Raw genomic sequence first — 12,863 nt, forward strand, 5'->3', positions numbered from 1 at the left:
GTTGTGCTCCCTAAGATAGACTGTAGGTTACTCTGTCCATCCAGCTGTAGACTTTCAACAGAGCAAAGCACTTGTAAGAAAAAATGGAGGTGTGCAGTTAATTTACATGCAAATCAATTCTCCATGTGCATTTTCATAGAATCATAGAATCATAGAATGGTTTCAGTTGGAAGGTACCTTAAAGATCATCTAGTTCCAACCCCACTGCCACAGGCAGGGACACCTTTCCACTAGACCAGGTTCCTCGTATAATCCCATATAAAATCATGCATAAAGTTAACAAAATTATTTTCAGTCTGTATTTGCTCTCCTTCTGAGTGGTAAAAGCAATAGGTGCAGAAAGAAAATGAAAAGTGAAATACATGGGCACGAAGCTGTATAGGAAACAGGGGTACGCCCTGAAATACTCACGGGCAGGACAGGCCAGAGGCATTGCTGCTTTGAAAAGATGAACGCAATTTCCGTCTTACGAGGAAATTACTTGAGATTTCTGAATAGTCTTTTCAAAGTCTATCAGCTTAGTCAGAACAAAAAGATAGAGTCAAAACAGGCTGTGCTCACCGAGACCAATGGCCACCGTGAGGAACAGAATAATCTCTTTCTTCCAAGAAGACATAAAGGTGGCTTAAAAGCAGATAAAGCTCTGATTTGTGCGATTAAGTTAAATCCCCAAGGAGTTTAGTTTTAGGAAAATTTTATTTAAAAGGACAGGAAGGAATGGTGATTTTTCATTTATTTCACTGGAGGGCTCTATTGAATCCAGATGGATGTCATCTGGGAAATAAATCACACAAGCTTATTTGAAGAGCCATAATATCATCATCTCATTCTTTCCAATAACGTTATCATCCGTTTAAAATTGTTCTTTTCTATAACTTAGTCAGAAACATTCATCTCCAAAGACCTTTATTAAAATAAAAAATTGGGAAAATTCTTTAGCTTTTGGTATTGTCTAATTAACGGATTATATTATTTATGAGGTATCAGCTGTCAAGTGGACTTCTTTTTATTTAATAAATGCAACTTCTTATTTCTACACATATTGTTAATATTTCTTGGTCTTTTTGCAAGTACACGCAGACCAACCTCTAAAGCATCACATACATCATTTACATTACTTATTTTTCTTGAAGATCTGTTTGATGCACCCTTAGCACAAGTAGCTAACCCTTGGAGCCGTGCCCAAAATACAGATGTGCCATTAATCTACTTGTCTTAATATGTGAATGCTGCAAATTCTGAGCTTACGGCTGCCAGTGACCTTACACTGGCACCTGAAGGTAGTCATAGTGACTATATGTCAAGGCTCCTTCTGTAGCCAGTGGAAAGAGAAAAGCACCTCCAGAGGGCAATTCACCATGCTGTACCTTAGCTGGGATGAATTGCTCTTGCAGATCACCTTTATCCTCCCAACAGATACAGAAGGTACTTGGATGATTAGCTTAGACTATATGTTTACCTGCTAACATCAACAATAATGGATTTAATTTCATATACAGCAATATCCACTTAATTTCACAGGTGCACAAAGAAAGCACATGATTTTTCCATGGCTCCACTGCAGGAAGAGATGGGAACAAAACCTAAGCTCTATGTGGAAAAAATAAACTACTTGAGAACCCCTCTTTTGATTCAGTGGGAACTAGAAACACAGAGATCCTAACACATGAGCCCTAATGTAAGGAAGGATAGCAGTGTCTGTGAAGACTGCAACAGCAGCATTTGTCTGACCTTGCTTTGGTGCCTCACTTAAAAACCAGTCCCAAATAAATTACTAATGTAGTCCACGGATAAGAACATGCAATACACAAGAGAATAATTGTTCATCATTTTTTCTGTGCAAGATGCTTACTTAAGTTCCCCAAGAAGTCTAAAATTACTTTAAAATGGTGTCCTAAGTATACAATGACTTTTTACAACCAAGCTTGTAGTTTAATGAAACATATTTTCACACGCGGTAAGTAAGGTAATGTTAACACTATGTAAAAAGTCCTAAGATAATGCAAAGCATTCGGAATAATGTAACTCTGTATTATTTTCCAGCAGTGTAAATCAGGCTTATTTTCAGACAGGATTTGTTCACCTGTAGCACTTGCTAAGAAAGGCAAGACTGAAACTGGCAATATATAAGCTGTGCCAGAGAAAAACATGAGGTTACAGCTCAACTGAAGTAATCTGGAAAGGGGCACTGAGCTACCACAGTCTCTCCACAGAACAAACTTTATTTCAGAGTTTAATTCATATTGCCTATGAAAATATATTCCATGAGGACAGGCAAAACCAGTCACAGAGTTAACTACCTAAAGCTTCATGAATGAGCCTTTGATAAAGACTTCATTGCTGACACCAAATTCTACTGTGATTTGGTTAAAAACGAAACTAGCAGGACAATTATTTTTACGGTAGGAATTTCAGAGACTTAGAAAGCAAATAATATTGCTGGGCTTTATATTAAAAAGCGTGAGACATTCTAAACATTCTTAGACACGAGATAGACTGCTATCTGGTTTACAGTTTCCTGCATTGACTTTGCCAAAAAAGGCCAAAGATTGTTTAGAACCAAACAAACGTGTGATGCGCATCTCAAAATAGCCCAAATGGTACTTCTGTAGCAGTTCCAGACAACCGCACAGGCAATCACCACAAGCAGGTAACTTCAGAATCGTATTTTTTCCAGTTGGCATTGGAAAGCGTCCAAGGCAAAGCTAAAGAAGGCACAGGCAGTTCTACTAAAGGCAGAAGAACTGTCTATCTCATAAGGCATCGAGCTTAACTGTAGTGTTTGAGACCAGAAAGTGGCGTCGACACTTGACAAACGTTCCTGGAACAACAGTATCGCAGAGACACTAGTTATGAAAGGACTGAAAACTACTTAACACCCCAACTCAATGTAGGAAAGGTTCTTCTAGATGGGAGTCTCTCACCTACTGGAAAACGGGCAGAAGAAATTCAGAACAACAAAAGGAAAAGGAAAAACCAATCATCAATAATGTCCAGAATAAATACCCATGTCAAACCACTATGACTGGCAGGTAACATAATAAACTATTATTAATATTAAAAAATGAGCAGCAGAAGCACTGTATCACCTGTTGTCTCTTCCCACTCCTGGGCAAAGAAGTTTTGAATTGGAAATGTTCCAGTCAGTTTGCTGATACTAATGGAAATTGGAAAGTACGTGGAAAGTATGCAATACTTGACTTTAAAGAAAGGATTCGAATCAAACCAACACTGAAGTCATCAGAGGTTCTAAATTTGCATTGCTAATACACTAGATGTCAAGGCTTACATAGTCTTCTTTCTAGTCTCGGTACTTCAGATGTTACAGAATGAGAAATACCAGGATTCACAAAACAAATCAAAAACAGTGGTACGAAGCAAATACAAGCAACATTTTACTTTCTGACACAGAAAATGCCTCTTTCATATACTATTTGAAAAGTAAAAAGGGGATATGATTGGAGCAGAACTTAAGTTACAAAATCACAGAATCACAGAATCACAGAATCAACCAGGTTGGAAGAGACCTCAGGGATCATCGAGTCCAACCGTTGCCCTTACACCACCCTGTCAACTAGACCATGGCACTAAGTGCCATGTCCAGTCTTTTCTTATACACATCCAGAGATGGTGACTCCACCACTTCCCTGGGCAGCCCATTCCAATGTCTAATAACCCCTTCTGTAAAGAAATTCTTCCTGATGTCCAACCTGAACCTCCCCTGGCGAAGCTTGAGGCTGTGCCCTCTTGTCCTATCGCTAGTTGCCCGGGAGAAGAGGCCAACTCCCACTTCACTACAACCTCCCTTCAGGTAGTTGTAGACTGCAATAAGGTCACCTCGGAGCCTCCTCTTCTCCAGGCTAAACAACCCCAGCGCCATCAGCGGTTCCTCATAGGTCATACCCTCCAGACCCTTCACCAGCTTGGTCGCCCTCCTCTGGACTCGCTCCAACACCTCAACATCTTTCTTGAAGTGCAGGGCCCAGAACTGAACACAGTACTCAAGATGCGGCCTCACCAGTGCCGAGTACAGAGGGACGATCACTTCCCTAGACCGGCTGGCTACACTATTCCTAATAGAGGCCAGGATGCCATTGGCCTTCTTGGCCACCTGGGCACACTGCTGGCTCATATTTAGCCAGCTGTCGATCAGCACCCCCAGGTCTCTTTCCACTGGGCCGCTTTCTAACCACTCTTCCCCCAGCCTGTAGAGCTGCATGGGGTTGTTGTGGCCGAAGTGTAAGACCCGGCACTTGTTCTTGTTGAACGTCATGCCGTTGGTCTCAGCCCATCTATCTAACCTGTCCAAATCCCTCTGTAGGGCCTTCCTACCCTCCAGCAGATCAACACTGCCACCCAGCTTGGTGTCATCTGCAAATTTACTGAGGGTGCACTCAATCCCTACGTCTAGATCATCTATAAAGATATTGAACAGCACCGGCCCCAGAACTGAGCCCTGGGGAACACCGCTAGTGACCGGCCGCCAGTTGGACTTTGCCCCATTCACCACCACTCTCTGGGCTCAGCCATCCAGCCAGTTTTTAACCCATTTAAGAGTCCACCCATCCAAGCCCCGGGCAGCCAGTTTGTCTAGGAGGATGTTGTGGGAGACAGTGTCGAATGCCTTACTGAAGTCTAGATAGACTACATCCACAGCCCTGCCCTCATCTACTAAGCGGGTCACTTGGTCACAGAAAGAGACCAGGTTGGTCGAGCAGGACCTGCCTTTCATGAATCCATGTTGGCTGGCCCCGATGCCCCGATTGTCCTGCATGTGCCGTGTAATGGCACTCAGGATGATCTGTTCCATCACCTTGCCTGGCACCGAGGTCAGGCTGACAGGCCTATAGTTCCCTGGATCGTCCTTCCGATCCTTCTTGTAGATGGGCGTTACATTTGCTTATTTCCAGTCAGCTGGAACTTCTCCAGTTAACCAGGACTGCCAGTAGATAATCGAGAGTGGTTTGGCCAGTTCATTTGCCAGTTCCTTCATTACTCTGGGGTGAATCCCATCTGGGCCCATAGCCTTCTGGGTGTCCAACTGGCACAGCAGGTCACTAACCGTCTCCTCCTGGATCATGGGAGGTTCACACAGCCCCCCATCCCTAACTTCAGGCTCTGGGGGCCGAGTCTCCTGAGGACAACCAGTCTTGACATTAAAGACCGAGGCAAAGAAGGCATTGAGCACCTCTGCCTTTTCCTCATCCCCTGACACTACACTACCCTCCTCATTCAGCAAGTGGTGGAGGCTCTCCTTGACCCTCCTTTTGCTGTTGATGTATTTGTAAAAGCTTTTTTTGTTGTCTTTGACTGTAGCAGCCAAATCGAGCTCTAATTGAGCTTTGGCCCTTCTAGTCTTCTCCCTACACGACCTGGCAACGTCCCTATAGACCTCCCAAGTTACCCGACCCTTCTTCCAGAGCAAGTAGGCTCTCTTTTTTTCCTTAAGTTCTAGTCTAAGTTCCCTGTTTAACCAGGCCGGTCTTTTTCCCCGACGGTTTGCCTTCCTACAGACTGGGACAGCCTGCTCCTGAATATTTAACAATTCCCTTTTGAAGCATGTCCAGCCTTCCTGGACTCCTTTGCCTTCAGGACCGATTCCCAAGGGACTTGGTCCACCAGCCTCTTAAACAGGCTAAAGTCAGCCCGCCAGAAATCTAAGGCAGAAGTTCTACTCTTGCCCCTCCTTACTTCCCCCACTATCGAAAACTCTAACATTTCATGGTTGATACTCCCAAGATGGCCACCGACCCTCACATCTCCCACTAGTCCTTCTCTGTTCACAAACAACAGGTCAAGCAGGGCCCCTCCTCTAGTGGGCTCATTTACCACTTGCATGAGGAAGTTGTCCTCCACACTTTCTAGGACCCTCCTAGATTGCTTCCTCTCTGCCATGTTGTATTTCCAGCAGACATCCGGCAAGTTGAAGTCACCCATGAGTACAAGGGCCGGCGACCGGGCGGCTTCTGACACAGCATAACCAGCTTACTTCGTACTTTGGACTTTGCAAACATATGCTGCTTGACTGAGACTCCTGAACTCAACTCATTATCTCCCTTTCTCCCATGAAGGCCAGTCTCCCTCTAGCAGTAAGAGAAATAAGATAAGCAAGTAGAACTCAGCTTCAAGAATGCAAAAGGACATTGTCCAGCTAAAAAATACAAGAGGAAAATCTCCACATAAAAACTAAAGCTGAAGGCAACTCCTAAGCTTCAAGTATAGTGAAAAAGAGAACATTCAGAAGCGGGTAGGCTTGTCCAGGCTATTTCAATCTATAGAGGCAGACTGCTCAGCGATCCGATTCTTATGATACTACTCTGCTCATCACTAAACATTTAGCTGTATTTTAAATTTTTTTACCTCCTCTTCATGTAGAACCACTTGACCTTTGAGTGGATTTCCCAGCGGTGCCACAGTCACAAAAGGTTGCCAGACACTTCCAACTGTTCTTGGGAAGAGGTCATAAAGATCCACAAAGTATCCACTCTTACTAGAAACGTTCATGAAGTACAAGGAAACAGGATTGCACGTGGTAACGTAAAGAACATTTTCAGCTTCCTCTTCTGAAATAAGAAAATAAAATTAATGAAAGGCTACTGACATCCTGCATTGCTTTTCTGGAAATGTATATGTCATAAACTCGGCAGATGATATAGCAAAATGTACAGCAAAATTACCACCATTGACACAGGACGACAAAGAGAGAAATGGTCTCTTGATACTAACTAAATGTTAACAGGTAGAATCTTGCCACAACACTATAAACTCTTTAAACAAGTAGTCCAAGGCACATTTGTGTAGATAGGACTGCAGCTCCTGCCAGCTGCTAGTATACACAAAATCTGCCCAGATGTTTTTGTTTGTTTATAAACTTGGTTTTCCCTCCTTCTCTATCTCATCCTCCTTCTCAATTAATATATTTAATAATTAAACGTGGGATGAACACAAACTTCATATGGAACTTTTCACACATAGCACTCTCCCGACATTTCAGACAATTCTTAAAATCAATCCAAAGCCATGCAATTTTTGTTTCACTGTCATGAAAGTTTGTTGACGTATTTGAAACTACGGCTATAAGCAGAAAAGGCAGCATTCCAGTACTGATCATTAGCGATCTGTTTATAACACACAATAAAGTTTAGACATGTTTAATGATGAACCCTAAAACCATTTATGAATATTCCCAATGATGCAATTCACTTTGGGACACAAGTAGTATATGTAACTAAGGCAGGCTGGATGGAGTGAGAAAGAATTTTAACCATTATAAGCACAGGAAAAAAAAAGCACAGCACTCTGCAAGTTAAAAGATTTATATTAAAACTGAATTGACCAAGAGAGAGAGGAGAAGTCAAATTGTTTTTCTGAAGCAATACAGTGTTGAACATAAAAACTAGACAGACTTGCAATTTTGTGGGTCTGTTCTTTAATTACTTTATCATAGAATCACAGAATGGTTTCGGTTGGAAGGGACCTTAAAATCACCTAGTTCCAACCCCCCTGCCATAGGCAGGGACACCTTCCACTAGACCAGGTTGCTCAAAGCCCCATTCAACCTGGCCTTGAACACTGCCAGGGAGGGGGCAGCCACAACTTCTCTGGGCAACCTGTGCCAGTGTCTCACTACCCTCACAGTAGAGAATTTCTTCCTAATATCTAATCTAAATCTACTCTCTTTCAGTTTAAAACCATTCCCCCTCGTCCTATCACTACATGCCCTTGTAAAAAGCCCCTCTCCAGCTTTCCTGTAGGCCCCCTTCAGGTACTGGAAAGGCTGCTAGAAGGTCTCCCCAGAGCCTTCTCTTCTCCAGGCTGAACAACCCCAACTCTCTCAGCCTGTCTTCATAGGAGAGGTGCTCCAGCCCTCTGATCATCTTCGTGGCCCTCCTCTGGACTCTCTCCAACATCTCCATGTCCTTCTTATGTTGAGGTCCCCAGAGCTGGACGCAGTACTCCAGGTGGGGTCTCATGAGAGCGGAGCAGAGGGAAAGAATCATCTCCTTCCCTTCTCTTAGTTTGAGAAGGACACGTATCCTTACAAAGAGCATAATCTCTCAGTGAAATTATGCTCCCATTTCAGTGGCTGATTTTTTTTTTTATTTCATCTACTGAAAAAAAAGTGCAAAAAGATAAATTGTTATTCCTATACTCCATATCCTCCATTCCCATATTCCAATTCTTAGTATTATTCCTATACTCCATTGCAAACATAGCCAGAAAAACACACTATTATAAATGCACTGAAGTGGTGTTAGTACACTTAGAATCCCTCATATTGCCCTTTGATATTCTGTCACTGGCTCTCGGCAAGCACTTATGAAATCAACAGCCTAGTTCTTCCTCATCTCTAGGATATTTCAGGTATTTATAATATTGAGGATCATTACAAAAGTTACTAGATTTTCTTACTGCACCTTTTGTTACTGTGACATCGCAAACTAAGTTAACTTCACCCAAAGGCAGTGTCCAAAAAGCGAGTTCTTCTGTAAAACTGAGGGACCTGGCTTCATGTCGTTCCAGTGGAAATCCTTGGATATTTAAGTACACAGGGCCCTAAAACAAATGATAACAATGAGGGCTTGCTGAAATATTTCACTCACCATTCTTTATGGAAATCTAGAAGTCTTCTTCAGGACTGTTAATACTACTAACAATTGAAAGAGGCCAATTACTGAATAAATAAAAGGGAGGAGGAAATGCTTTCCTGCAAGCTCTCTGAATGTCCATACAGCCATTTTCTTTCCAGTATACAAACCGACATGCCCTTCCTCTTTAGTCTTTTATTGGTTTGAAACTATTACTGCTCAGTGGCATGAAGAGGTATCGTGTACTGATAAAACACAGTCCATGCAAGGAAAAAAAATCAGAATATTTTTGTTTCAAAGAAGTTCAATGACAATTTCCTATTATATAAAGTTTAAATCTCACCCCCACATCACATTAGCAGTTCAGATTTTTCCGTATTCACTGGAGTAATAATTACTGAAGTTAAGCCAAGAACTCAAAACTGAAAAGGACTTAGAAGCTTTGGCTGCAGGTCAAATTGTACCAAAGATTCAGATTCAGACTTGGCAGTGCCAAAGACCCGTAAGAATTCAGCTGCATGCAAAATAGAAACACAAAACAACTTTCTTTTCAGTCTCTGATCTTATCCAAAAATTGAGATCTGGGGCCTGAAACTGGCCACCTCCAAGGATCCAAAACAGCTAAAAAGTTCCTTCAAATATGGTATTTTCAATAAAAACCTCTTTTCAAGAACTTCTGATCAAACTTACTGACTTTAAAGCACATCTCACATTGTGAGGGCCAGGTATACAAAAACGTCCATTTTTCTAGTCAGTATAAGAAACCCAGAAACATGTAACAAGGATCATGCTTTGTATATAACCTTTTTCCTGAAGAAATTAACCACATTTTTGATTCTTTGCATTCCTATACATAAACCCAGTATTATACGAATTAAAAAAAATTAAAAAGACAAACCTTTACATCTATTTTTTGAGTTTCTGTTGGACACAGCAGTTTCTGTCGTGCATTCCCTGGCTGATCGACTTTCCAGTAGCCCATAAATTTATGATCTGGTAATGGCAGTCTGTCAAATAATGTAGGAAAAAATGAATTTTTACATTCATTAACCAGCAACTGATATGGAATAAATAATTTAAACTATTTCATTTTTCCAATAAGGCATATCTGAAGATTCTCTTGTAGAAAATGCTTCCTTGGTAAACTATTTCATTTCTTTTACATTTTAAATCACAAAAATTTTAGCCTTCTGGAATACTAATACAGTCACAATCTAAACATCATCATAAAAGAAGCAGCAATTCACATAATATGGCCTCAAAAGGAAAACTCTTCCAGTCTGAATTGTTTGAGATATGTAACAAAATATATCCAAACCGCCTCTTGCTTTGCTTTATTCAAATCAGGCAGGGTGTGATAGTATCACTTCAAGGAACTCCTGTCAGTGGCACATTCATCTAAAAAAACAGCAGAATAAGCACAGCAAACACTGCAGCAAGTTAACCATGCGATAAAAGTTCAACGACTTATTTCCATATATTTTGCCTCTGACATGAACCTTTGTTCATGAGAGTATCAGACGTGAGAGTATCCCATTGCCTTCTGACCAGTCTACAAAAAGGACAGGGACATCTTCGAAAGCCCCAATTGCTTGCCTTGGTCTAATTTCTTCATTTCTGTAGCTTTTATTTAGGGAAGAAATACATGGGCCACAGCAAAACTCATTTATATAGGAAAAGAAAATGCTGGTGTATGACAAAGTAGCTTGACAGCAAAATAGGGACAACATAATTTTTACTTCTTTCCTCTGAAGTGATTTGCAACCACTGAAAGCAGTTTAACTTCGTTAATTGGTATGAATACCTTCAAGCTAATGAACTCATCACTTTTGCTTGGTTTTACTTGGGATCAGTTGCTCCTAAAAAGACCTCCTATCAAAACTGCATTCCATGTTACACGCTGTTGCACATTATTGTACAGCTACAGAACTTGGCAAGAGAACAGAAGACATTCCTTCTCCCAGTTTCTAGAAATATCTCCAAAGTCTATTTTAAGGAAGTTCTCTTAGACTGTTAAAAGTCTGTGCATGGTCTCTTCTGTCCTGTCTGATGATGCTCATTCCTACTGTTACAATTATTTCCCCTCTCCACACAACCATCCTGGCCCCTCTAGATATTAGAGATTTGTTTCATTTCTTCTTGATATTCTTTTCAGAATAAGAAGGGATCCCAAATCAAAAAACCTCAGTTGGACTATACATGAATCTTGGGGAATTTCAATTTCACTTTTTTTCCCCATTGAGAACTTCAAGGAAAATTCAGGGAATGAACACTAATATCCTCTAATCTTTGCAGGCCATGTAAGGAAGTTGCATTAACGTTTCTTACTGGTACACTGACATCAAATCTCAAGCAACCTGGAGAAGCCAGTACTCACAGGCAGACAGTCACTCAGCCTCCATCCCCGTTATGCGTTTGCACCATTTGCCAAGGCAGCCAGATAGCCAAAGACACTTTTTGCAAACAGAAAATGGTTTGGATGCTATAGATTGTTGGTGCTCATAGATAAATATCCAGCTGCCAGCAACATGTCATCAGGGTATGTAATGAGGAAAGTGCATCTCATTGATTCCCTGTCTTGGTCAAAGAATGAGTACAGTCTTCATTGCCTGTTTGTTGCCTAGTTAAGAGTATCAACAGATACCAATGTTTGAAGAGTGTTTTATTTTGCATTCTTCTTCACTTCAGTCTGCATTTTTCCATTCTTTACACTTAGCTAGTCTAGCCAGATTCTTCTCAAATTAAGAAAAGAAATTAAGCCAGACTCAAAAAAAAATGCAAGTACAATCTATTGTAGATTACAACATTCAACAACCTTAGGAAAAAACATTCAGGATGCACTATTTCAACATATACACAGTTCTTAGGTAAACTTAATCATGCAGTCAGAAAATGGGCAAACAGTCAAGTCACTAGACTAAATGTCAGTTTATCCATGAACTGGAATTTTACTTCAGGTTTCTATTTGGGTTTCAAAATGATTTGTTGGCAAAACGTTGGTTATGTCTTGAGCCAAAACTGTCTTGTGTGCAAAAAGAAACTGGAGATTTTTTTTTTGCTATGGTGACTCCGAGTAGCATAATCTTTGATATGCCTATATCAGCAATAATTGTTTCCCATTAGCTCAATGGAACATCCAACTTCCACAAGGATTTGGACTTTGGTTTTAATTCCTTACACATTACTCCCATGGACAACATCCTAGAAATCACCGGGTTCACTACTAATCATGAATACTTATTAAATTTTAAAACAAAACATATGTTAATAACCAGCTCAAACCAAATACCCTGCTTTATACAGCAACAGAATTACAGATTGCATTCCCAAAGAAACAAAACATTTCCACTCTGCTTCAGCTTTCTGGAGATCTGCTTTGGTAAATTTAATCTCTCCCCTCAGGAAAACTGATTTCTCCTTTCTCCTAGATTCTTGAGGTTTTGTTCTCTTTCCTGTTTCTGAATGACTTAGTTTCTCTGGGGCAGCAGACCAAGTCATCACAAACAGCAAAGAGGAGGGAAAGGTAGATCAGAATTTAGGTATAAAACAGAAAGCAGAATTCATAATACAAAGTTCTTTGTCAAGAGTAATAGGGGTCTTACTCTTCCAGGGCCTGACAATTCTTTTTTTACTCCATCTCGCTGCCCTCTCTTATAAATCTGGTCTAAGAAAGACTAAGTATTGAAGAAGCTGGTGGCATTAAAGGTCTTATAACCAGGAAAGAGTGAGGATGCAGAAGGACTGGAACAATATGCCCACACTGAAAATGTGTATACACCTTAACAGTTTTCCTCTAGTGAATATATATGATACACAGTGAAGGAGGGAGATTTTCTTTTCCCAGGACTTGCAAGTAACAAGCAAGTTTTGAAAATAACTTGAAGTGACAGTACTGGTAAAAAACTACACAAGGCACTCCTGCCACACTGCTGTATTTCAAATTAATTAACCAAATACTGTTTACATAAAAGGCAGACAAAAAACTATGGAAATGCCACCACCGGCAAAAATCTGTGAAGCAAAGAGATCTGATGGGTGTAAAAAGTGCAGTGGCTGAGTAACAACAGTACTGAAACTCCACTGCTCTCTCCAGCTGGAGTGTATAGAGTGATCTGTGACTTCTGCTTTCCTCAAAAGCTGGAAAGAGTTTCTAGAACAGAAAAACTGCATGGCAGACTGCAGTAATCTTGTAAGAAAGCCAAGACTTAAAAGTAAGTTCTAAGGAATTAGTCCTGACCAGTTCTTTGTATGGATCTGTCAAAGCCTGTTGCTTAA

At 40.8% G+C, this 12,863-nt stretch overlaps 1 protein-coding gene across 5 annotated transcripts in view; it reads right to left on the reverse strand.

Annotated features, from left to right (window-relative positions):
* Positions 1-12,863, reverse strand: part of VWA8 (von Willebrand factor A domain containing 8) — a 225,603-nt gene that overhangs the window by 68,955 nt on the left and 143,785 nt on the right. For all 5 annotated transcript variants that reach the window (XM_068418061.1, XM_068418042.1, XM_068418050.1 and 2 more), the window contains 3 exons: positions 9,487-9,595; positions 8,418-8,556; positions 6,361-6,563 (listed from right to left, as the gene is read on the reverse strand). In XM_068418061.1, the coding sequence (XP_068274162.1) occupies positions 6,361-6,563; positions 8,418-8,556; positions 9,487-9,595 (451 nt within the window). The remainder of the gene's footprint in view (positions 1-6,360; positions 6,564-8,417; positions 8,557-9,486; positions 9,596-12,863) is intronic.

Source organism: Nyctibius grandis, chromosome 2 (genome assembly GCF_013368605.1).
Source record: "Nyctibius grandis isolate bNycGra1 chromosome 2, bNycGra1.pri, whole genome shotgun sequence".
Lineage (NCBI taxonomy): Eukaryota > Metazoa > Chordata > Aves > Nyctibiiformes > Nyctibiidae > Nyctibius > Nyctibius grandis.